The 26894-nt window shown below is 37.4% G+C and overlaps 1 protein-coding gene across 5 annotated transcripts in view; it reads left to right on the top strand.

Moving 5' to 3' along the window:
• LOC134755949 (phosphatidate phosphatase LPIN2) overlaps positions 1–26894 on the top strand; it is a 48286-nt gene that overhangs the window by 11745 nt on the left and 9647 nt on the right. Inside the window, exons 1-9 of one of the 5 annotated variants that reach the window (XM_063692654.1) lie at positions 9909–10121; positions 13903–14240; positions 17619–17851; positions 18135–18626; positions 19034–19129; positions 21799–22037; positions 22142–22303; positions 22961–23102; positions 25737–25929. In XM_063692654.1, the coding sequence (XP_063548724.1) occupies positions 14052–14240; positions 17619–17851; positions 18135–18626; positions 19034–19129; positions 21799–22037; positions 22142–22303; positions 22961–23102; positions 25737–25929 (1746 nt within the window). In that variant the 5' untranslated portion in view covers positions 9909–10121; positions 13903–14051. Of the gene's footprint in view, positions 1–9908; positions 10122–13902; positions 14241–17618; positions 17852–18134; positions 18627–19033; positions 19130–21798; positions 22038–22141; positions 22304–22960; positions 23103–25736; positions 25930–26894 lie in introns of those variants that run through there. The other 4 variants (XM_063692656.1, XR_010129090.1, XM_063692655.1 and 1 more) reach the window with 4 other exon arrangements.

The following is a 26894-nucleotide window of genomic DNA, read 5'->3' as shown; positions in this document are numbered from 1 at the left end:
TACAGTTACAAAAGACTACTTATTATACATATCCATTGTAAAGTTCAGTAGGTAAACTAAACCATACGAATAAGATGCTAACTTGGGATTCATCATCTGCGCTTGTCCCATATTTGGGACAAAACTTAACTTTCGCAATGACGTTACGAATCTTACGAGAACCACATCACGCCACATAGCGCCACGATCGTCGACTCGTATCGTACGATGTATAGACCTGTACCGCTGGCTATATTTTGACCCCTAGGTTATAAAAATATTAAAGTCAATTCTGTTTTCGCTTATGAATACTTTGTTAAGATGTAAATCTTACATTTTGTTTTGTGTCATATATATAATTTGCTTTTCTAGTAATTTGTTATTTTGTGGTAATTATTTTTTATTTTGAATTATTTTGGAGAAAAAAATATTCGAGAGAAAACATGTAACTGTGTTGCATTTAGGATAGTGTTTTTAGTGTGAAAACATAGTTTGTGTCAATTACGTCCACTGCAATCTGATACTATGTCATAATATTCTAAATGACACAAAAAAAAATTAGAGTTAAAAAAATTTACTTAGGTCGAATTTAATCGTTTAAATAGGTCCATTAAATGATTTTGTGTCTTATTAAGGCATAGCTTCATAAGATATTTGATGATTTTGTTATAACAGGCTGTCACCGTTACAAAAGAATATTAAAGATATTAGAGTTTACATCTTATTAATTTGAAATGCGGGATAAATAAGATGTATGAATTTGTGTCACTTGCATCCACTGCATAAACAAATATTACAAAAATATTATTTGCGTTCAAACGAAGCTAGCGGGCGGTCTGAATGGGCAACGGAGGCCGTGCAGGGTGGGGCCGCGGCGTGACCTTGCCGTACGCAACGCATGTTTACTTCGCCTGTGCGCCAAATTAACGCAACTTATTCAAAGAAGTTACGCAAACAACACAACAACAAGCAACAAGCAAGCAAAGAATGCGTCGAATTATCTTTTACCTATTTAAAACTTATAGATATTATACAATGTCACCATTATGCAAAAGAACTGTAAGTACATGTTTGATTTGCGAGCGAGCTGGCAACATTGCGCAGGGAAATCTTAAAAATATCGCGTTTACGTGAACGCCACATACATTTGTGACAGTGATAGGGAAAAGGTACCACTAAAGTAAAATTTGGTTATTAATACCGTGACTTTCTTTCATTCTTTGATAAAAAAAATTGCTATTTATGCAACAAGTGCGGAAATCATCTTTACGCACGTGTATCATACAATGTTTTACTATGCATTGTGCGAGTAAATAAAAAAACATATCATGGCAAATAAGTTTAATTATTAAAAGGAGTGTTTTAAATCGACACGAGTTGCGAATTACCTATTCGCACGTGTATCGTACGTTTTACAGTACATATGGCCCTTTAAACTTTCGACATATGCACGGTAAGTGCTCTTTTCCGCACTAGTGCGAGAAAGTAGCACCATATGTACTGTAAAAAAAAATTGAAAACAAAAAGCACTAGTGCGGAAAAGCAGTACTTTCCGCACGATATGGCTCCGTAGGAAACGCACTTTTCGAGCACATGCATTGTAAAAAAAATTATAGGACTGTATCTCCTAAACCATGCGTCGTAGCGCAAAAATAATAAAATTTTCGTTCCCCTTTATGTAACCCAAAAGTAATACATGAAAAATACAATGAAAAAAAGAAACAAAATCTTTATAGGCTGTATTAGCTGTATCTCCTAAATCGTGCATCGTAGCGCAAAAATGATCAAATTTTCGCTCCCCTTTAAGAAGCCCCTAATTAAGATTTAAAAACGCAAAAAAGAAAAAAAAGAGGAAAAAATCTTTATAGGGCTGTATCTCCTAAACCGTGCGTCGTAGCGCAAAAATAAACGTTTCGGTCCCGTTTATGTAACCATTAATTTATACTTAAAAAAAACGCAATAAAAAAAACAAAAAAAAAACTTTTTAGGGCTGTGTCTCCTAAACCGTCGTAGCGCAAAAATAATCAAATTTTCGTTCCCCTTTATGGAACCCCTAACTAATATACAAAAAACACAATGAAAAAAAAAAACAAAAAAAATCTTTATAGGGCTGCATCTCCTAAATCGTGCATCGTAGCGCAAAAATAATCAATTTTTCGTTCCCCTTTAAGAAACCCTTAATTAATAATTTAAAAAAAACAAAAAAAAAACAGGAAAAAATCTTTATAGAGCTATATCTCCTAAACCGTGCGTGGTAGCGCAAAAATAATCAATTTTTCGTTCCCCTTTATGCAACCCATAATTTATATTTAAAAAAACGCAAAATTTAAAAAAAAAATCTTTATAGGGCTGTATCTCCTAAACCATGCATCGTAGCGCAAAAATAATAAAATTTTCGTTCCCCTTTATGCAACCCATAATTTATATTTAAAAAAAACCGCAAAATTTAAAAAAAAAAATCATTATAGGGCTGTATCTCTTAAACCATGCGTCGTAGCGCAAAAATAATTAAAAAAAAACCCTTTAAGAAACCCGTAATTAATACTTTAAAAAAAAACAGGAAAAAAAACTTTATAGAGCTGTATCTCCTAAACCGTGTGTGGTACCGCAAAAACAATAAAATTTTCGTTCCCCTATATGCAACCCATAATTTATATTTAAAAAAACGCAAAATTTAAAAAAAAAATCTTTATAGGGCTGTATCTCCTAAACCATGCGTCGTAGCGCAAAAATAATAAAATTTTCGTTCCCCTTTATGAAGCCCCAAAATAATATACAAAAACACAAGAAAAAAAAAGTAAAAAATAATAACAAAAAAACTTTATAGGGCTGTATCTCCTAAACCGTGCATCGTAGCGCAAAAATAATCAATATCCGTTCCCCTTTAAGAAGCCCCTAATTAAGATTTAAAAACGCAAAAAAGAAAAAGATAAAAAAATCATTTTAGGGCTGTATCTCCTAAACCGTGTGTCGCAGCGCAAAAATAATAAAATTTTCGTTCCCTTTTATGAAACCCCAAAGTAATAACAAAAAACGCAATGACAAAAAAAAGAAAAAAAAAACAACAAAAAAAACTTTAGGGATGTATCTCCTAAACCGTGCATGGTAGCGAAAAATAATCAAATTTTCGTTCCCCTTAAGAAGCCCTTAATTAAGATTTAAAAACGTAAAAAAGAAAAAGAAAAAAATCTATATAGGGCTGTATCTCCTAAACCGTGCGTCGTAGCGCAAAAATAATCAACTTTTCGGTCCCCTTTATGTAACCATTAATTTATACAAAAAAACGCAAAAAAAAAGAGAATTATTTTTATAGGGCTTGATCTCCTTAACCATGCGTCGTAGCGCAAAAATAATTAAATTTTCGTTCCCCTTAAGAAACCCTTAATTAAAACTTAAAAAAAAAACCAGAAAAAAACTTTATAGAGCTATTATAGCTATATATATAGATATAATATCTCCTAAACCGTGCGTGGTGGCGCAAAAATAATAAAAGTTTCGTTCCCCTTTATGCAACCCATAATTTATATTTAAAAAAAACGCAAAAAAAATTAAAAAAATCAATATAGGGCTGTATCTCTTAACCATGCGTCGTAGCGCAAAAATAATAAAAATTTCGTTCCCCTTTATGAAGCCCCAAAGTAATATAATAAAAACACAATGAAAAAAAAAGAAAAAAAATAACAAAAAAACTTTATAGGGCTGTATCTCCTACACCGTGCATCGTAGCGCAAAAATAATAAAAAAAAAACCCCTTTAAGAAACCCCTAATTAAGATTGAAAAACGCAAAAAAGAAAAAGTGGAAAAAAATCATTTTAGGGCTGTATCTCCTAAACCGTGCGTCGTAGCGCAAAAATAATAAAATTTTTGTGCCCCTTTACGGAACCCCAAAGTAATATACAAAAAACACAATGAAAAAAAAAAAAAAACAAAAAAAACTTTATAGGGCTGTATCTCCTAAACCGTCGTAGCCCAAAAATAATCAAATTTTCGTTCCCCTTTGTGGAACCCCAAACTAATATACAAAAAACACAATGAAAAAAAAAACAAAAAAAAATCTTTATAGGGCTGCATGTCCTAAATCGTGCATCGTAGCACAAAAATAATCAATTTTTCGTTCCCCTTTAAGAAACCCTTAATTAATACTTTAAAAAAAAACGAAAAAAAAGGAAAAATCTTTATAGAGCTATATCTCCTAAACCGTGCGTGGTAGCGCAAAAATAACAAAATTTTCGTTCCCCTATACGGAACCCCAAAGTAATATACAAAAAACACAATGAAAAAAAAAACAACAAAAAAATCTTTATATGGCTGCATCTCCTAAACCGTGCATCGTAGCATAAAAATAATCAAATTTTCGTTCCCCTTAAGAAACCCTTAATTAAAACTTAAAAAAAAACCAGGAAAAAAACTTTATAGAGCTGTTATATATATATAGATATAATATCTTCTAAACCGTGCGTGGTGGCGCAAAAATAATAAAATTTTCGTTCCCCTTTATGCAACCCATAATTTATATTTTAAAAAAAAAACGCAAAATTAAAATAAATATCATTATAGGGCTGTATCTCTTAAACCATGCGTCGTAGCGCAAAAATAATTAAAAAAAAAACCCCTTTAAGAAACCCGTAATTAATACTTTAAAAAAAAACAAAAAAAAACAGGAAAAAAAAACTTTATAGAGCTGTATCTCCTAAACCGTGCGTGGTACCGCAAAAACAATAAAATTTTCGTTCCCCTTTATGCAACCCATAATTTATATTTAAAAAAAACGCAAAATTTAAAAAAAAAATCTTTATAGGGCTGTATCTCCTAAACCATGCGTCGTAGCGCAAAAATAATAAAATTTTCGTTCCCCTTTATGCAACCCATAATTTATATTTAAAAAAAACCGCAAAATTTAAAAAAAAATCATTATAGGGCTGTATCTCTTAAACCATGCGTCGTAGCGCAAAAATAATTAAAAAAAACCCCTTTAAGAAACCCGTAATTAATACTTTAAAAAAAACCAGGAAAAAAAACTTTATAGAGCTGTATCTCCTAAACCGTGTGTGGTACCGCAAAAACAATAAAATTTTCGTTCCCCTATATGCAACCCATAAATTATATTTAAAAAAACGCAAAATTTAAAAAAAAAATCTTTATAGGGCTGTATCTCCTAAACCATGCGTCGTAGCGCAAAAATAATAAAATTTTCGTTCCCCTTTATGAAGCCCCAAAATAATATACAAAAACACAAGAAAAAAAAAGTAAAAAATAATAACAAAAAAACTTTATAGGGCTGTATCTCCTAAACCGTGCATCGTAGCGCAAAAATAATCAATATCCGTTCCCCTTTAAGAAGCCCCTAATTAAGATTTAAAAACGCAAAAAAGAAAAAGATAAAAAAATCATTTTAGGGCTGTATCTCCTAAACCGTGTGTCGCAGCGCAAAAATAATAAAATTTTCGTTCCCTTTTATGAAACCCCAAAGTAATAACAAAAAACGCAATGACAAAAAAAAGAAAAAAAAAACAACAAAAAAAACTTTAGGGATGTATCTCCTAAACCGTGCATGGTAGCGAAAAATAATCAAATTTTCGTTCCCCTTAAGAAGCCCTTAATTAAGATTTAAAAACGTAAAAAAGAAAAAGAAAAAATCTATATAGGGCTGTATCTCCTAAACCGTGCGTCGTAGCGCAAAAATAATCAACTTTTCGGTCCCCTTTATGTAACCATTAATTTATACAAAAAAACGCAAAAAAAAGAGAATTATTTTTATAGGGCTTGATCTCCTTAACCATGCGTCGTAGCGCAAAAATAATTAAATTTTCGTTCCCCTTTATGAAACCCCAAAGTAATATACAAAAAACACAATGTAAAAAAGAAAAAAAGAAAAAAAACAATAAAAAAAACTTTATAGGGCTGTATCTCCTAAACCGTGCGTCGTAGCGCAAAAATAATCAAATTTTCTTTCCTCTTTATTCAACCCTTAATTTATATTTAAAAAAAAACGCTTTCACTAAACTGCTGTAACTCGGAAACTTAGAATCCACAAAGGGGACTTTACTAAATTATGACACATATTAAAGCCTGACCAGTAATATATGATCATTGTCAAGAGGGCGCTGTTCATTCTCATGTATAGGGTGACAGTTCAGTATAGTATGAAAAAATATTGTATTTAATGAACATCATCATCATTGTAATTAATGTTGCTTGCCACGCTTAAACATAACAAAAATCACTATAAATTGCGTCTTAAAATAAACTTAAAAAGTCTACTAAAAATCGAAACAAAAGTAATTTTTAAATCGCTGATGTGACATTCTCAATCAAAAGGTAGGTACCACTTTGTCGTTTACCATAAAGACGAAATTTGATTATATCTTTATACAAATAACCTGTCAGAGAAAGTGGTACCTTTTGATTAGGAACGTCACAAATGTTGGTCAGTATGAGGAGTGCAGCCTACAGTTTATTTTTAATTATATTTATATACCTACTACGGTAAGATTGATAAGACAATGTAATTATGCCTCCAAATGAAATAAATACACTGTATCGCAAAACTAAGTGGCGAGACAGCTCATAATGCCATCTCTTGGTTGGTCTTAACAAGGGTAAAGGAGATAGATAGTATTAAGATCTCAGTCGCCAGCTGATATTGCGGCAAGTATAATAAGCACCCCACCCGCGTAGGTACCCTTCCCCGCGCACGCCCTTCTTGCTCAATTGAGTTTTATTTTGCCAGATAGTAAAAAAACCGTGGATCAAAATGACCCAAATTATGAATGATGTCTCAATGTGGTATTATAATATTGTAGACGTAAACTTAATAATATGAATTTTTTTTGTGGCAGATACAGGGTGTTAATTAGAAAAAATTTTTTTTTAAATAAAAGCGGTGGATGAATTTGACACAGATTTGTTTGAATAACATATAACAATGTTCTGTAAAGTACAACACTTCACTTACCGACTCTAATATTTTTTTAGGCGTTTTAGGATCAATATTAGGTATTTATTAAATGCCATTATAGCCGTGGATGAAAATGACACAAAATGCGTGTGTACGTCGGAAGCCACTTTGCCTTTACAGGGAAACAAAGAATTTCGTCTCTAATATTTTTTTTACAGAATGCTGATTGAAAAAAGAAATACCTAAATTTCTACCTAAGCAAATACCTAGGATGACACAAAATATTATTTTTAGGTTTAGTATATGGTCTGGAAACTATATATAAAAAATAAGCAACATTAATATTCTTATAACCTCAGAAGTTATTGGTACAGGTCTAGTAGTTACCATTTACCGCAGGCGCGAGCGAGTCACTCTATCACACTACCAAAACAACGGAAGCGACGCTGGAATTCGAATAAACTTACGGCATTCTAGAACATTTTGATTAGTGGTGGGCTCGCCTGTCGCGCCATTCGCTCGCTGGCCAATCCACAATCGTGCGTATTTTGATCTCCTTCCAATTTGATTGACAAAGAACGCATATTGATACAGCTGATTAAACGATTAAAAGTATGCATCATGAGGTCGTATGTAAAACGGAATTAGATAAATATATACAAGCACATTGACACCATTGACACTAATTTTTGTTGCGAAATCAAGGATTTTTGCACGACCGTGACGAATTTAGTTCTAGATTCTAAACGCCGCTGAAGTCGATAGATAAAAATTATCAACTGATGTGCCTTGTTATTCTATTATTTAAATTCAGGGTGTATTCACAATATTTTGATCACAATGGAGTATAAATGCCCTTACTGCCATCATCATTATGCTCAACATAATTTCGCAAAACTTTCTCCGCGCACATGTTTTCTGCGTACTTATTATATCGCTTTCATTTTTTTCCTGCATCTATTTTCATCATTATCATGAACTCATTTCGCATCTTCTCGGTTGGTGGATATGAAATGGGTAAATAAGTCTTATTACTCTTATTAGATCCCCCAGGCTAGCCTATCCAACGACGCTATTTGTAGCAAGATCCCATGGGTGATCTTTAGCAACACGTTAAACACATAGGTCAGCAATGTCATCATTTCTTAAATTATGGGTCGCGAGCGAATATTGAGTGGGCCCTGAAACTACTAAGGAATCTGTCAATCAATCAATCTTTAATGTCAAAAACACATGTCAAAAATTACAATACAAATAAAATTAAAAATACACAACACCCTAAATTAAATAACAAAATCACACATTAAAAAATAAAATATAGTTATATATACAAATGTCAAAAATAAAACACCACCAAAAATCAAAAATACAAATGTCAATAAAATAAAATACACTGGGAATCATTTCATGTTAAACTTACTATAAAATTCTTTTACCGTAAAAAATGCCTTGTCAATCAAAATACTTTGTGATCTGTGTCTAAGTACCAATTATATTTTATGCCCTTTTGAAGACTGCCAAGAGGTGGGTCCCGAATTTGGCAGTTTTTGTTAGGTGGGTCGGAGCCCAGTCAACTTTCGGAACCACTGACGTAGGTAATAATAATTTTAGTCACCGTCACCTGATTTATCTTCATTTCTGGGGTATCCTAATGGTACTGAATATACTTGTTTGCTATTTGTTCACTATAAAATCAGCAAGCTAGTTTATCACCATAGTAGTTAACCATTCCAGTCCATCATCATCAATTGTTAAGTACTAAACAGACATAGGGTAACCAAACCAATAATCACATGCCTGTTTTTTGTTATTTTGAACGGATAATCTTGAACCAGTCGTCTTGGTCGGTTTATACACCGCGTCCAATAAGTCCGAATACAGTACAAATATTGAATGAGATAAATGTACGAATAGTTACTATTTACAACTAAAATTATATTTTATTAATGGCACACTTATAAAATATATTTACAACAAATGTTTCGGAACCAGCTTCAAACGCTTCTCGACTGAATCACACGCAGCACGCACCATTTCCATTGGCTGTCGTCCCAAATACGCTCGATAACTTTTTTTTAAATAATTCAGGTTTATGATTTTATAATCATGTAGTTTTGAAAGCATGTACGACCACACAAAATAATCTAATACGTTAAGTCTGGAGAACTGGGTGACCATTCATGTTTCGGCGAAAAATCTGTCAAACAAATTAGCCTGGCACCAAGCTTGAATAGCATAATATTCATACCCAAACATACATTTTAAATTTGGGACAACAATCTTCTCCAAAACCGAGGTTTTATAGTAAAGTGCGTTAATTATAACGCCTTTATCTATAAATACTAGAGGTAGTTTACCCCTCTTACATACTGCACCCCACAGCACCATGACCGATGGTGAGCTCTGGAACCTAGAAACATTTTTCTGGTTGTCCGGAATCCGGAATATCTTCTATCCGTGGTGCCCACAATCGATCATTTTGGGCATTATGAGGCTGTTCTAACACAAACAGTTTTTCGCCAGAAAAAACAAACTCGTCACCTGCGTGCCAAGAAAGTATTGTTAGATCTTTGCACTCTCTTTTTCTTGGTCGTTTCGGAAATGCCATGTACTTTGCGTTTTTTACAAGCATGGCATCCAAGATCCACCCTCAACGTCAACATGCTTTTTTACTTAAAATAAGAATTTGATGGCCTGTAATGGCTGTAATCCGTGTCTTGAGAGCCAAGGTAAAAAGATGTGTATTCGGACTTATTGGACACAGTGTACATCAGTAACCATATGTGCTAGCATATTGTGTGTACGTGAACGTGCTATCTACATCCGTCGGGCGACGTCACACGGGCTGCTATTCACAACACCCTTTGCCTCTAGTGAACCAGTCCAAGTGTGCTATCCTATTACACATTATTTATCGCATCTGACATTCAACTTATGCTGGCGACGAGCTCACAGTCGTAGGAATATGTGTTGTGAATTGTGAAGCACCTCGTTGTTCGGTTGTCAGTTGTTTATTTTCGCGGCCGGTGGCTCAGGCGGTTCGCAACTCGCGATTAACGTATATCAGTGTGTTGGTAGATTCGACGCGATCACCACGCGTCGGAGTCCTATCTCAGTACCTTACCGGTGCAGTGCGCGAACTTAACGACAAAACACGTCGGGTTAAAGACAATACTGTTTGTGCCTTAGGAAGTTTACTGTGACATTGCATTGTTGACGAAGACACGAAGTAAGTTTTTTAAGGTACGTGGAAAAAAATGTTTTCATTCATATGTAGTTTTAATCGGTTGAGATTAAGTATTGATGATTGAGCTATTGTTTATATCGAAAGAAAATTAACTCATGGATGCAATGACAATGAGACAATATGGATGTGTTTATAAGTTGACTCTTTATATTTCGTGATGATACATACAAATATTGTTCCCAAAAGGAAGTGGCAGAATGAAATACCCTAACAAAAAGAAAAACAAACAAATTAACAACTGGATTTTACATCAGTGTCCTTAACTACTGGAAAGAGCAGCTCAGGCTTGCATTATTCGTTGTCCATATAGACCAACTTCAAAAAAACATGAAACAAGTTGATTGTCTATGAAAAGAAAAGAAAGTATTTGTTCAAGGAAGACGTAACTTGGCATTAAAGGAGTAAGCGTTATCATCAGTCATTTTACCGTAAACCTTTGAACTGTATGATTCACTGCATGTATTGCTTACAATTTCATTGTCCTTTGTCTGAGACGTTGACATCCTGCAATTTAATGGCTGGAGTGCAAGCTGGCATAAACCTCAATATTTAATATTGATGTATTTGATGTTACTTGTTTGTTTAGAGTTCCGAACTCGTTTAGAAACATTTCATGTAGCTATATAATTTAGATATAATTTCGTTTGTATTTCATGTTTCGTAATGTTCTATGCTAACAAACATCTTTAACAATAAATCAATAAATCACGCGTTGTCCATAAACAGTCTCATGACTACGGTTAAGTTCAGTTATATTTAAAACGAAATTGCAATAGTGCACCTTCTCATACATAGCATTTCCATGCAGGTGTTGTTTTCAACTGGCTTTATTATGTCACATTGATATTGCAAGTATCGATGGAACATATTACTTCATTGAGAAACATCACTTCTTGCGGAATATACCTATGTAAAATATGTGGAAAAACCGAAGTTGAAATAACGGCAATATGTTTTTTCCTCACCTGCACGACCTATGGCTTAGTTGCTGTCAATACTGGGAGAGCACAGTAGAGGGTACTGAATACAGTAACCTATCTTGGTTCTCGGAGCATTTAGGAATTTCCATTGGGTCCAACCATCGATCTACAATGGTCCAACGTTCAAACTCGGACGCAACTACTGCTCGTCCCTACTAACCCGGGTTAATCCAGTTAACCGTGCCCGTGTAGCGTGTACGTTCGTGTAACGTATACGATATACTACTCTATACTGACTTGGTTATATCTGAACATGCTCTGAGGAGTGAATATGTAGGTAATACTTAACGGCTTTTACGATGGAGCCACCCTAAAATCGTGAAAAAAGAAATCTGCTGTTCCATAGAAAATATTGGCATATGATTCGCCGAACTGTATGAAACAGCAGTTTTTTTTTTGTTTTCGGGGTAGGCCCCATAGTAAAAATTGTTCAATATGACATACATTCTCACCCCTCAGAATATGGTCAGACATTTCACTGCATGTAAAAGATCACTGCAGTGACTGCGGCGAGGGTCGTAGTTAAGTTCTCAAAGGTCACTTGATGGCTCACGTGTAATCTGCATATATTATGGTATCTCCACGTGAAGATCGATCTTTGCGGGTAAGACAAACGTGCCAATATAAGGTTTCATAACCACGTATCGTATCGTTTCTTGGGATTATACTACGTTCCCAAGAAACGATTAGTTCCCATGTGAACTTGAAACCAGTAATGATGCAAAATGATCAGCTATATAAATACACAAACAACTAGGTTACCTTTAAATAATATGAATTTGTTTAAAACTGGAAAAGGTATAACTGAAATGTATGGCATTACATGGACTAATAGTCTTCATTTCTCTAATATAGGACTAATTATCACTTCTTGGCCTTCTATATACTCTTGGCCGGAATTCAACATTCAAATAATTGAATATTGCGAACGAATACGAATTCAATACTTGGAAGTGAATAATAGATATGAATGTAATTTGACTAATCTGACATCGTTTTCATGTAGGTTTTTCACCCAATTCATGTAGGTGGATTGAATGACTATTAAATAAGCTTCACGGAACGAGGCTCCGTAGTTCTGTTTTGTGTTTGTCTCGAGCCGGCTGTTGTGATAACGTCTGCCAAGTGCCAACTGACGAAGAAAGACCGCGTTAGTAAACAAAAACAATTTACCTACCTACCTATCTACGTCAGTTTTTATGTCATTTGTTAAATAGATAGCTGCACACTTATTTCCTGTTACAATTGACCACAGAACAATGAATATAGGTCAACACTGATCATAAAATTTTTGAACTTTTCATAGCAATTTCATACTTCGTTTGACGTTCGTATTGTTGAAACAACTCGTTGCGTTAGATGTAAATACTTTTGGAGTTTCGGCAGCGATGGCAACCTCTTTGATTTGGTCTATGTTTGTTTATCTATAATTATCATTAAACTCACTTGGTTTTCCACATCTCCGTAAACTCCGTATACATTGAACTTTGTGCCCTTGGAGCTAATATTAGGTATGGGTACAACTTCTGGCAGATGCTGCCAGTCAAGTTTGACGCACCCGTCCGTGAACGCTGGACATCTGCCACTTTTCCCTTAGGTAGGTGATGATCTAAAAATTTCGAAGGTCCACACTTTCGCCAAATACTCGTATGTAACTTTTTTGTGTAATTTTGTCTAATGCATATGATCAGAACCTGGATATATCTTTTCTAAGTTGTTGTAACATAGTGTCTCAATTTAGGATTATTACCCCATTGTCTTACGAAATAGTATCGTATGATGTACGACACACTCAGTATTGATGGATACGTATGATGAAGTGGGCTTCGCAGAAGTAGTTAAACATATAGCTCGAACCTATGTCGTAAGGTGGATAACATCTCGAAAGATTATGTCACATAGTAGCTATCTATCTAATTTAGTCTTGTTTGTTTTTTAAACACAGATTTTACTAAGCATACAATCATATATTGTATGTTCATGACTCATATAAGGAGATTAGTGGCGTGTGATCGTTTTTACTAAGCGGATTAGGAGTAAGTGGCTGTATTGTGTCGGGGGCAGAGTCCCCGAGTGGCCACGCACGTTGAAGCCGCATGTTTTCCACGATCGTTCCAAAGTCACCAGTACTCGCTTCGGCCGGAAGATAGAGAGTGCCGAAAGTTATAATTAAATCGAGCTTCATTCAAACATTTCTACAATTTCCAGAAAATACTACTTGGAATTTTACGATCATGACATATACACATACGAATACTGGTGTGGTTAGTGCCATGACCAAACCACTGACGTTTTACAACCATTTTAATATAGGTAGCTATCTGGACTGTGCAACATTGAGTAACATCCTGCGGTGCCTGGCAGTGCATCGACCCACTATTTCAAGTGATATTTACTTTGCAACAGAACGTTTCAGAAGCCATGAGCAAACTGTTTATAGTATCAATTAATTTTAGAATTGGAGTGTAGTAACGCACTGCTGCAATTAATTATAACCTTTAATTAGTTCTTATCTTCTCAAAATATTGATGCTGCTAATACAAACTCTTATCCTACCAAGTAACAATAAAATTATTGCTGATGCTAATCGATTATGTGACTTAATTACTTACACTAACGACTCCTCTTAACTATCACGTTTAACATAAAGTGTGTCATTTGTTTGTTTAACTCGCCCATTATCTCTCCTTTGTTCTATGTGTTTTTTAAACAAAACTAATGATAAACCCACAAACAAAGACTAAATGTGTCTGCTTACAAGTATTCTTCGATTCATAGCGTGTGTCTTTTGTTTCAGGAACTGAAACAGTAATAGTTCGAAGACCTCAAGTGACACAATGGGGTAAGCCGTGCGAAGCGGCCGGTTATTGGACTGATTATTTGGGACATAAGTGTTAGTGTATAGCACGAGATTCTCTAGGAGTGTGTTAAAAACAAATTACCAAGATGTATTCTATGAACTACATAGGGAAGTTCATAGCGAACTTTAGGGAGTTTTACAACGAGATTAACGGGGCGACGCTGACCGGTGCCATAGACGTGGTGGTGGTGGAGCAGCCTAATGGTAGCTTCACGTGCTCGCCCTTCCACGTGCGCTTCGGCAAGCTGGGGGTGCTGCGCTCTAGGTTCAAAGTGGTAAGTACTACACTACACAAGAACACTTGACTGACCATTGGTGTAATAAGGTGTATCTACAAATAGTCACTGTGTCGACTATCGTACTATCAAAATATTTATTAACCAAATATCCTCAATAATAGGCTAGTTTCCTTATCATTACCAATGAGCTAACCCATTCGCATCAAAGCCAAAATGATTTGCTTCTATGAGACTTGTAAGGCGAGACAAGCATTAAAATATGTATTTTGCGTTGATGCCACTAGATGCGATAATCAGACTTATCCGTAGCCATCTTGATATAAAATAAGGAATATAATCCATGTTACTTTTTTACTTGCTTTCACCTATTAATTTTATTCCCAAGTGGCTGTATTTAAACAAAAATTCAACCTATAAAACCTAGCCTATACTTAAACCATTATTTGACTTGACAAATTCCAGTTAGCTAATAGTGGTATGTTGGTTACTGAAATAGCAAATAAAAATGGCAGAGTGGGCCGAGCTGTGTAAACAGCTTTTATATTTCAATTTGAGCATGTACCCATTAGAAGGTTTGTATAAACCTATAAATACCAATTGTGTGGGTTTATCTTTGAACTATAACCCACTAAAGGGCCATCATCCCACACCCACTCGTATTTCAACGTGAGAAATGCCACGTAGGTTTCTTATTCTATCATTTTATGCCACGAAGGGCTGTCGTTGGGCAAGATATAACATAATAATAGCGGTTTTGTAAGAGATTTGTTTACTTTACCCGACATTAGACATACGAGTACGTTATCATCATTGAACGTTATACGTATAATCGGAAGGGTAATTAAACTGATAACAAATTTATTTTATTATGATAAAGAGTGATCCGATGTTTGACGTCAAAGAACGCGTTTGTTGCTATTAATCACGCTTGTTAGTCCGGCATGTCGCCGAGCAATCGTCAACATGACTAAATAGGGAAACGTTCTCACCGGTAACGATATAATGATAGAAAACTATGGCGTTCGTAACCAGCTATGGAATACAGCCAATCATGCAGCTATAAGTGTACCATTTTGCTTCTACTGTATAGCCTGTCATGTATTGTATTTTGATGGTGGAGAGACCAGGATGCACTCTATTAAACAAATCTATTTTTACGCGTACGGACGTCGGATACGTCTAACCAATATAAAGTACTTGATACCTAATGATCAGGCAACGTTGTTTTTCAAAAGATGTACATATTTCACTCACTAAATGATAAAATCTCTAGATGTAAAATTTAATAGTCACAAGGTCCTTCGAGCCGGATAAATAAACAGTAGGTACAGACGATCCAAGTCCAAAGTTTACGGCGCGAAGTTGGCACAGGATAAGCGGGATTCCACGGATTCATTGTATAATATCTGTCGCGATACCGCAGATATGATGGCGCGGCAGCGGCACCATAGATATTTACTAGGTATTGTCACTGTTGTATTGATACGACCATAATTATAGTAGAATAGGTAATTGTTATTATAGGAATATCTTTATATAATATATGGTACAAAATCTATTATTATAAGAAGTGTCTAGATTGGCTGGTATAATGTCTATGAACAAATACTGACATTACTCCAACGAAATTGCTCTGTATGATTGCTCGTCGGGCAAGTCTATGCGTCGAGATCGAGACGTAGCATTAGGTACTCTGAATGCTAAACCATTTTAGTTCTAGATTCGTGCTCTACACCAATTCGAATGTATTAAACGATTGATTGATCTGAATCAGCTCCGCGGTCATCACTTAGCTCGGCGAGTAGTAACTAGTAGTAGGTCACTCCACTCCAGTGACTCCATTTCATTTCTGTACCGCTGCGTTTTAGTATCGTCCATAAATTTACTACGAAACGTATCCTCAGCAGTCAAGGTTGCATACATTATATACCTATGCAATGAATTGCCGAAGAAAACAATAGGAAATAACAATAACGGATAGCGTGTCTTCTTAACCTTTTAGTAACGCAGTTGTGTCATTATCAACCCCGCCTACCGAAAGGGACTCGCCAGGGAATGTGACATTAATAAGTTCACATCACATATGTTATGCTTGGCTTAGTTCAGAAGGCTGTAAGGGAAATTGTTTGCATTTGCACTTTCTACGGCTATTTGGAGATATATAATGTAGCAGTACATACATAGAACAATAGTTATTTGTTTTACAAGGCGGCAAAGTTGTTGTTTAACCTCTCGTGCTAATATTGATACCTGAACAAGCCAGATTCCAAAATTGAACCACGAGCGTAGCTAGTGGTTCGAAAAATGGAATCTTAGGCGTTGCGAGGGTTTCAAGGCACGAGGGTTAAACAAATTTTGCCACCGAGTGAAACACAAATTTTTTCACCACACCAACACAAGGAAAATACTAATACTAACTCTAAAATATCAAACAAAAGCTCAAGGTTTTTATTCTCAGAACAACGCCACATGCGACTCACGAGGAATTTTATCGGTCGTTTTAGCACGGGAGGTCGCTGTTCGAGTGTTTGCACATTCACACGGAATGTGTAGTAAATGCTAGAACGACTAGAACGCTCTCTTGTAGGTAATGACAATTTCGCGCACATCACAAGTTTACAACGCGCTTGCGATCTACGGCTACCGAATTAACAATCAGGTGTTAAATATACTGGGTACATATTATGCTTAGGTACCTATGTTTGACTAGACGGTCTTTAAAAAAAATGTAACGGCTAAATATAACGTACCACCATTAATGCGAGCTCGGCAGGAAGATCTCATAATGGTATAAGGTAATAGTTGCCAAAACGAAATGGGTAATCTTCTGAAGCTGAATCACTCTGAAGATTGGAGTAGCGCCAACCCTGAGATATTATTTCACCAAGAATGTGAAAAAATATTGGCACTAATATAATTCCTGATCCGGGCACCTGTTATTTCGTGGGAAGTTTCAAAGTTTACAATGCGTGCTATTGAATCATTAATAAGTAGGTATAAATAAATAATAAATAAATATTATAGGACATTGTGAGGACATTATATTCTTACACAGATTGACTAAGTCCCACGGTAAGCCCAAGGAGGCTTGTTTTATGGGTACTCAGACAACGATATATTTGATGATCAAACGAACTTCTGGAAGTGACATCATCACACAAATAAATGCCCTTACCGGGATTCGAACCCAGGACCATAGGCTTCACAGGCAGGATCACTATCCACTAGGCCAGACCGGTCGTCAAAATATAATTTCAGGAGAAAGATTTGATGTATTGTTCACACGCGTTGTAGATAGTGTGTTTGTTTGCGCATCTAAAGATAACCTATGATCTTACCCGACCCGTGCTGTCTCTTATCGTCTGATTGCTCGAGAATGAATTGCTTATCGCTAAATGACGTATGTTTATTCAGGTGGACTTGGAACTGAACGGCGAATCGCTGCCCATACATATGAAATTGGGTGAGTCTGGGGAAGCGTTCTTCGTCGAGGAAGTAGGCGAGGACGAGGCCGGCTGGTCCGCGCACCTCGCCACCTCGCCCATCCCGGCCGCGCGCTTCGAGCAGCTGTACGAGCCCCGGCGCCGCAACTCGCTCTCTGCCGTCGAGCCCGACCATGGACAGGCCTCGGACTACACCAAGCGCAGGTAAACTATTCACGCACACCATCGTAAGTCAATGGCGGTTGACGTAACGTTCATTCATATGCAATGCGGGTTAGAAACAAAACTTTTCGTGAACCACATAGAAAGTGAGGAGATTTGTATACATAGTCCAATTATTTATTCTATTACATTCTCGTGCAGTTCGAAAGCGAATTGCGTTTACCTTATGATGTTAATGAAAAAGGCACCGAGCCGTTAGATTTGAAATAACGCCCATATACCTAATTAAGTGAATCCCGCTTGAGATTTCCATATGCACTTGCAGGTACACCGCCGACGGCCAGTCGATACAGAAACCAGACGTGAATAAACTAAAGCAGGCGAAAAAAGATACCAAACCAACTAGCGATCACGATAACGATGCGTTGTTCGAGATGGACGGATTGGATGGCCTCGACGAGACGCCGACGAACTGGGGCGATTCGCGGACGCCTAAAACGTTTTCTGCGACACAACTGGAGGCCGGGAGCGAGGCCAAGCAGACTGTCCAAATGATCAGCGCGCACAACGACTTCCGCCCCATCGAGGCCGCCCCGATCCTTGATGATACTAAAGTCAACGGTAACGGAAAGAAGAAGAAGAAAACTAGGAAAGTTAGTTCAAAGAAGAAGCACCAACGGAAATCGTCGACGAGCTCCATCTCCAGCCAGTCGGACCGTGCTGGCTCCGAGCAGCGCCCCTCACAGCCTACAGCCATTCCTAATGCTACAGATATCAACTTCTTCAGCGACAACGATATTACTGCCGCGACACTTAGGTGAGTCAACTTATCATTTAATATTGTGTGTGTTTGACTTAAATAGCATTCGCATGAATATTATGTTCTTTAAACCTCTAAAATACGAGGTCTGATATTAAACGAATAAGTTTATTTATGTCCTGTAGGTATACCTATGTAATAAATAGAAGCCTAGAGCTAGTGCGTGGCAGAATAAATAATTCAAACTAGGAACCGCGAGACCTCCCTAGCAGACATTGTATTCGATGCGAGCCAGCGGGTTTCAAAAGTAGTGGCTGAGTATACTACCGGGATATACTGAATAGACTTTCTGCGGGTTACTTAGCATTTTTAATAAGTATTTCCCGCTTAGTCAAGAGATCACTAGATAGGGTGACCGTACCACGTATTGAACTCTGTTTGTCCTCACGCGCGCCTGGTTGCAGCGAAGAGATGTCGAACCTGAAGCTCACCGGGGACAACCGCATCCCGATGGCGCTCTCCGACACCGCGTTCGAGGTGCACGCCGCCTCCAGAAACGCGTAAAAATTAACAATATTACTACCACCGCATCTTGCTTGCACTACTCTACTTACCTGTGTTCGTCTAAAAGTCTCACTATATTTAGTGACATGGAATCAGCTTGAGCCGATCACGTTTGAGCTGTCAATTCGTTTAAAGCGTTTAGATGTAGAGGTGGCGTTCACTGATTTACATCCGCGATTCAGGCCGTTCAGACGCCGTAATATGCGTTGTGCGATAATCGTTATAGTATAAGTTATTGTTAACAGTCAACAATTAGTGTTAGTTCAGTTATAAATTACAATCGCGTTCTCGGAGACGATACAAAACAAATGTAGTTTTTACCGCTCTTATGATATTAATTTAACAGCTCTTTCTGATCGGCTTAATGCGTGGATAAATGTAGTGAGACACTAATGCCCTATTTCGATCAAACATGCGGTCGGCGCTTAGCTTTAGTTATCACTAGACGCATATCATGCTTTTAGTACAGCAAATAATGATATCGTAATACCTAATGACATTTTAGGTCAATGCCAGTCTAATGTCACTTGTTCCCCCCCACAATCATTTCCATGTATCCTTCATCCCCTACCCTACATATTTCCATTTATTGTATTATAGTTTCTGGACGACCTTCTCACAGATTAATTTGGTTATCTAATCGCTTGCTTATCAAATATCTTTTGGTCTAACAGTAATTTACGACACATTTGAAATTACGTAAAGACACGGAAAAAATATGTTTTTGGAAGCGAAGATAACGCGTAATTAATATCGTCGCGCTTTCTAAAAGTACGAATAACAATAGTAGACAGTCTTACTAAGTTTCGGCATTAACGGAGCTCGCTCGTCAACCATTTGAGCGCCAATGACGGCAAATCACGTTGATGTAATGTTTTGCCCCTGGCGCCACGCAGTCAATTCGTCAAAATCGATTAAACCCTTCAGCAGATCTACAGATCTAATTACCAGTATTTTGACTATATATTTTTTTGTTTATATTATTTCTCTTTAAGGGGATCCCATGCCCCAATGACCTTCAATCTGAATCCCTTAGTTTTGTAATGTTTTTTTTAAATACAGTTGCTCAAAAAGTGCTACTTTTCGTGGCTGTTTAGCGTGCGGAAAGTTGGTTTTCGCGAACTAATGCTTTTTACTTTTCCAATTTTTTAAAATGTTTACTTGTTCCAATTCATGACTACTTATTGATGAGTGTTAATATTAGTTTCCTCTAAACGTCGTAATCAACATAAAAACCAACTGTTAATGTAAGAATACGAAAAATATGCATATTTAATATTTTATTACTTACCTCTTCATCATTATAAGTATTATAACACGTTTATTTTTTAATGTTGAAAAACCGTTCTTAATAAGTTGTCTGAATGGAACGGAACGCCGCCTGTCAAAGAAGAGGCGTATTTTCTTACTGCAAGAATTTTTTAAGTTTCTAAAGGCAACATTCGATATTGTTTTTATAAATATACGATACACAAATAATCGTAAATAACGATATTTAGGTAATAATAGTACAATGTTTTAATATTTACAATTGTTTCTATCTTATAGAACATGCATTTGAAAAAAAAAACTTTCATTGAAGTGGGTTCAATAATAATAACAAAATCTATTCTAGTCGAGTAAAAGCCAGAAAAACACCTCTTCATAATGTCAATGTCAATGATGTCAGTGTCACAGAATTAATAATATAAAAGTTTCGAATTCTATTCCTTACTTGTTGCTTTCTTATTTTTTCGCAACTGTATTACAAAACGTCGTTCGATACACGTGCGGATATGTCATTCTTCACTCGTCCCGAGTCTTGCCACTCGCCTACGGCTCGTGGCAAGATATGTCGGTACTCGTGCAGTAATGACATACTTTCCGCACTAGCATCGAAATGTACTAATTGTAGCTTATCATATCAACAGCAACGTCTTTAAGCAAAACAGTATCCCATATTTACTTCAAAGTTCATTGTTTTCGAGTAATTTGGCATCAAAGTTGAATAATTTTAGGCCAAAAAACTGATTTCTGGCCCTAACTTTTCTGTTAATTAGTTTAAAATTAAAATCTTAGACAAATTTTTAGAGACGTCAAAGACGAACCCAAATATGTAGATTTCGTACATGTAAGATCTTTCACAGCAATCGAGATACGAAAAATGTGTTTTTTTAGATAATGTTTAAAAAATCATAAATAAATAAATATTCATTTCTTTCAAAATCTGGTAGACAAAAATGGAGATAAAAGATTGAAGAACCATAGCCATTTGTCTTATAATTGTATATGTAGTGCAAAATTAGGAGATAGATTCAAAACTTGTCAAAAATCGATGGAAACCTCGGGTAAGACTAATTTGAATCTTAATCATAATCAACAGCAGACCCCAGCAGAACCTAAGTTCGTGAGTTGTTTAAAAACTTCATAGGAATGTTGCTGAAACGATAAAGTCGTGCCTAGATCATTTTGAACAACTGCAGTTTTGCCGATAATTGTATAGACCAGTACATAAAAAAACTATTCATCGTAGAGCTACAAGCCATGGAAGTCTAAAAAATATCAATATACCTGGCTTGGGTGTTTTGTTATGGCGTCAGGGTGGCATTTGTGTTTTGCGTTAGCTCTTGGCGCTCAAAAGGTGTTTAAGACGTTTCAATTTAGTCATTCGTGTATTTTTCTTTAGGGGATCCCGCAGTGGCACACCCGTACAATCGGATACGGAAGTCGAGCTATCTCGAACCGCGAAAGGCGACAAATCATCCCAGTCATGGCGTTGGGGCGAGCTGCCTGAGCCTCCAGTCCGCACCGAATGCGCCAGTTCACCCACAGAGCTGGGGTCCTCTGCTACCCCTGGGTCTCCGGCCTCGCCTGGGACATCGGGTACTCCGGGCTCGCCCGCCGAACCCCTCAGCTCTGATGAAGGTATTTAGGCTATTATTTATTATCCATTCTCATGTTACGAAATCATGTTCAATTGGCTTTAAACCTTAAATAAATATCCTAAATATTGATTTTTGAATTTTAAGAGCGCGCAGGCCGTTCGGGGGTATTTAGCGGCATGTTCCGCTTCATGTCGACGCGCGAGGGCACCGAGGCCGCGGAGGGCGTGTACCTGGACGACCTAGACCGGGGACAGGTCGACCCCGACCTTTACTTCCCTAAGCACCACGTTGGACGTCATCGGAGTGGTGAGTAACAAACTAAATCTCGTATTATAATCGTAATACACTAAGCGCCACTTGCACCATTTCACTAACCCGGGCTTAACCGGTTAAACCTGGAGTTACCATGGTTACCAGTACAATTTGACACTGGGTTGGGTTTTACCGATTAATTCCAAGTTATTTATGGTATTATCTCATTAGCCGAATGACCGAGGCTTTTCTCATTTCAAGAGTTTTATCAGAAGTGTTAGTAAAAATAAACGTCTCTGCGTAAAATGCGAACGTATAACGCTAACGTCTGAAAATTTTAAGAATGCTGTTTTTTTTTGAACACACGTATTGTAGGCATAACAGTTCATTACTGTTGGTTCGCCTTTCCTTTAAATATAAAGTATTGTTATATTTTATGACAATGTAATACCGTCTGACCTAATTCTATTTAGTTTTTCACTATATAATTGTTAACAAAATATGTTTATAAGCTCATTTTATTTTACGATTAAACATGCTTTTTGACAAATTGATAAATTGTTTCTTACATTTTCACGACGACTTTTTTTTAACTCTATGTTGAGCAGAAAAGAAACATGAATTAGAATGTTTTGTTTAGCAATTGCATTCTAGAATTCATTCATGCAAGTTTTTCTTCCCGCAGTTGAATAAAACTGTTGATACGTACAGGTCTGGCGAACACATCTCACGAGAACACGGGGCCTACGGAAGAGGAGTATGAGTCCGGCAACGGCCCTTCCCTTCCCCAGTCTCCGGCCTCGCTCGAGCCGCCGCAGCTCGACTCGGACGACGACGAGAAACTACTCGCCAAGTAAGTTGACTGTATTTAGCGGATCAGACAATCTTCATTGCCACTTATAGTCCTAAAAATCTCCTTAAAAAATACAAAAACTTTACAATATAGATTGTGCTAATAAAGGGCTAAAAAAACATCATTGTGGAATACGGACATCGATTACGTAAGATTTAAATCTTATCAGTTTTATCACAATTATTTCTCAATAATATTTTTTCGCCACCGGAACTTTGAATCATTGCGAATTCGTCAATGATAACGATAAAAAATTTAGTAAGGACAAAGGTATTTGGCATTGTCAAGTTCATAATTTATCCAAAAACCTTCCTAACCTTTCGTTGAAAAAAATTGAATCGTCTATAGTTACGTAATTGATTGCATGAGATCCACCGGTCAGTTTAATGTTGCTTGAGTCGGTAACGTTTGCCCTTGATTTTATTTAAATATTATGTATCTTGGTCAAATATAGTGGCCGTATCAAATCAAGTTTTCATAATTTTACGTATACTCAAAAGGTTTGTTTGTCACAACATTTCGCTCTTCTTGCCTATATAATTTTCTTGTGAAAACCAACAATTACTAGGTACGGTAAATTACTACGAAGATATGATTATCTTATTATTTATAATAATTGAAAATTATTGTATAATATTATTCATAATATTATACAATAATGTACCGTAGACCACATACATGCGTTGCGGAAGATTATACAAAAGACTGAAGAGTATAACTTCCCCCTTTGCCTTGCATTTGTGGACTACGAGAAAGCCTTCGATTCGATCGAGACTTGGGCTGTGCTGCAGTCTCTCCAAAGGTGCCAAATTGACTACCGGTATATCGAAGTGCTGAAGTGTTTGTACGAAAACGCCACCTTGTCCGTCCGACTACAGGGCCAGAGCTCGAAGCCTATTCCATTGCAGCGGGGAGTCAGACAAGGAGATGTAATCTCCCCAAAGCTGCTCACCGCTGCATTGGAGGATGCCTTCAAGGTTCTGGACTGGAAAGGACGAGGCATCAATGTAAGTGGCGAGTACATCACTCACCTTCGGTTTGCCGATGATATCGTAGTCATGGCTGAGACCATGGAGGACCTCAGTGCGATGCTCGCTGATCTCAGCAGAGTATCTGAACGAGTTGGTCTGAAAATGAACATGGACAAGACGAAGATCATGTCTAACGTCCATGTTGTGCCAAGTCCCGTATTAATCGGAGGCTCTGCGCTCGAAGTTGTTAACGATTATGTATACCTGGGACAAACAGTCCAGTTAGGTAGGTCCAACTTCGAGAAAGAGGTCACTCGTCGAATCCGACTCGGTTGGGCAGCGTTCGGGAAGCTCCACAGTATCTTTTCGTCCAAATTGCCGCAGTGTCTTAAGTCAAAAGTCTTTGACCAGTGTGTGTTGCCAGTGATGACATACGGATCTGAGACGTGGGCGCTAACCATGGGCCTCATAAGAAGGCTCAGGCTCAGGAAGGTTCAAAGGGCAATGGAGAGAGCTATGCTCGGGGTTTCTCTGCGTGATAGAATCAGAAATGATGATATCCGCAGTAGAAATAGGGTCACCGACATATCTCGCAGAATTGCAAACCTTAGGTAAGTGGCAGTGGGCGGGGCACATTGCTCGCAGAACTGATGGCCGGTGGGGCCGGAAGGTTCTGGAGTGGCGTCCGCGTACCGGAAGACGAACTGCCGGTAGGCCTCCAACGAGGTGGAGCGACGACCTGGTGAAGGTCGCGGGAATTCGGTGGATGCGAGCGGCACAGGATCGGTCGGAGTGGCGTGCCTTGGGGGAGGCCTATGACCAGCAGTGGACGTCTATCGGCTGACATGATGATGATGATGATTATTATTATTCATAATATAATATTTGCAAAATAGTTATTTAATTTCGATTCAATTTGAGAGCGAATGGCTTTGTTGTGGAGCAAGGTTTTAGCTATGTTCACAGGATATTAATCGTTAGGTATTGATATGAGATTTTAATTCTGTAGATAAGTATATATTATGATGCACAATAGAGGCAAAGAGAATATATTGTAACTCAATCAATGTATCTTTGATGGAAGCAAGGCCATAACTATTTTTCTTTCGTTTAATTTGCATTAGTTTATAGATAAATAACGCAAATGCATAAACGCATATTAAGATAGCCAGTCCAATATACATACTCACCCCAATCAATGACTTGCCTCCGACCTTAGCCAAAATAGAATATTGTGGGTTATTCCCACTAGTTACCACTAAATTGTTACCAGTGAAAACCCATCATTGTTAGTAATAGGGGATATTACTGCAATGTTCTGCCACCAGAGTGCAGGACTAGCCTTTTTAGTAAACCATAGAGTAACTTATACATACTGTACCTTTAACAGGTTTTTGACAAGTTTTCAGAGATAAAATAAAATATGACATTGATGCATCAAGGCGGTTTGCTTACAGAGGACCTACCGGGAAACGCGAATCCGAAAATTCGCTATCTGCCTCTTTATCGCTCGAATATGCAAGTGACAGAGATGTTAGATAAATAAAAAACCCTCAGATTGTCGTAGTGGCGCCCTGGCGCCCCCTACGCAGAGTTTCGCGTTATATTCCCTATTGAGTTACAATAGATATGATAGTGTTAATATCTCCTTATTTTTCGGCAGAGGTCAAGTAGGAGTATACGTGCGCGAGGAGCAAGTGTCCCGCGCGCTGCCCTTCGAAGAGTTCTGCGCGACGGGCGGCGCGCTGGCGGCTCAGGGGCGGCTGGTGGTGCGGCTCGGCGACCGCTGGCTGCCGTGGCGCAGCGCCGGCCCGCTGCTGCTGTCGCTGCTGGCCTACAGGAGACCGCTGCCTAGCGTGAGTCGAGTCAAGTGTCAAGTGTCAAGTGTCACCGTCGATCCGGCAAACTCAAACCTGATCTGAAAGCTTACTGCCCTACTGTCAAACCGTATAAAAAGTTATTATTGCACATAGCAGCGACTGACCTTATCGTTTTTGCTGTCTTTTTCTCGTCAATGTTATCAATATTTCATGTCCTTGTTCTGAACGAGTACCTAAATGTATCAGCAATAATCCGGATCGCATATAGCTATTTACTGACGTTGCCCTTACTGCCTTTATAGGACCACGTAAAATTTATTGTATTATACCCTCTTGTCTTGTCTAATGATAGTCAACATATTTTCAAAATCCCACATCCGTCTTATTTGAACACTCCGAGTACCTCTGCCTAGAGATTTACGTCTTACAAAAGCGACGAGCACTTGACACTCATTATAAAATAATGTTACATGAAGTGACAGGCTGACAGGTTGCGTCACGCAACCTGCGTGGGTTTAAGAGGCATACCAATATGTTCATTTGTCCATTATTTCTCGTAGGAGATATTTACTTTGGCAGCCTACCTATTAGATAGGGTTGAATGTTCTAGTAATATCCGCGTGGACATCACGGAAATAATTTGTAAATGGTTTTTACATTGTTACATAGATTAGCAAAAACAATGAACTATTGTTATTTTTATCGATTTTTATTGTCGCGTGAGTGACTTGCTGTCATGTCTATCTGTCAATGTATATTATAAGAGTTTGTACGGGCTATGCAAATAGTAATTTATTCGATTCATTTGAATTAGCTTTGGTGAATCGACCTTTCCACTGCATATCCTCATTCGAGTCCCGAAAATTTTCAAACAGAGGATACGGAAGGTTGTGCGCCAAGCGCGAGATTAGGGGCAAATCAGGGCTCCTACAGTCTCGGAGCTTATGTGCAAACTGTATGTTAAGACTAATAGTAAATTCGGAATGTTTTATAAAATGGAT

This window comes from Cydia strobilella, chromosome 3 (assembly GCF_947568885.1).
Source record: "Cydia strobilella chromosome 3, ilCydStro3.1, whole genome shotgun sequence".
In the NCBI taxonomy this organism is placed as follows: Eukaryota; Metazoa; Arthropoda; class Insecta; order Lepidoptera; family Tortricidae; genus Cydia; species Cydia strobilella.
Note: the sequence above shows the minus strand (reverse complement) of the source record. Positions and strands in the feature narration are given on the sequence as shown.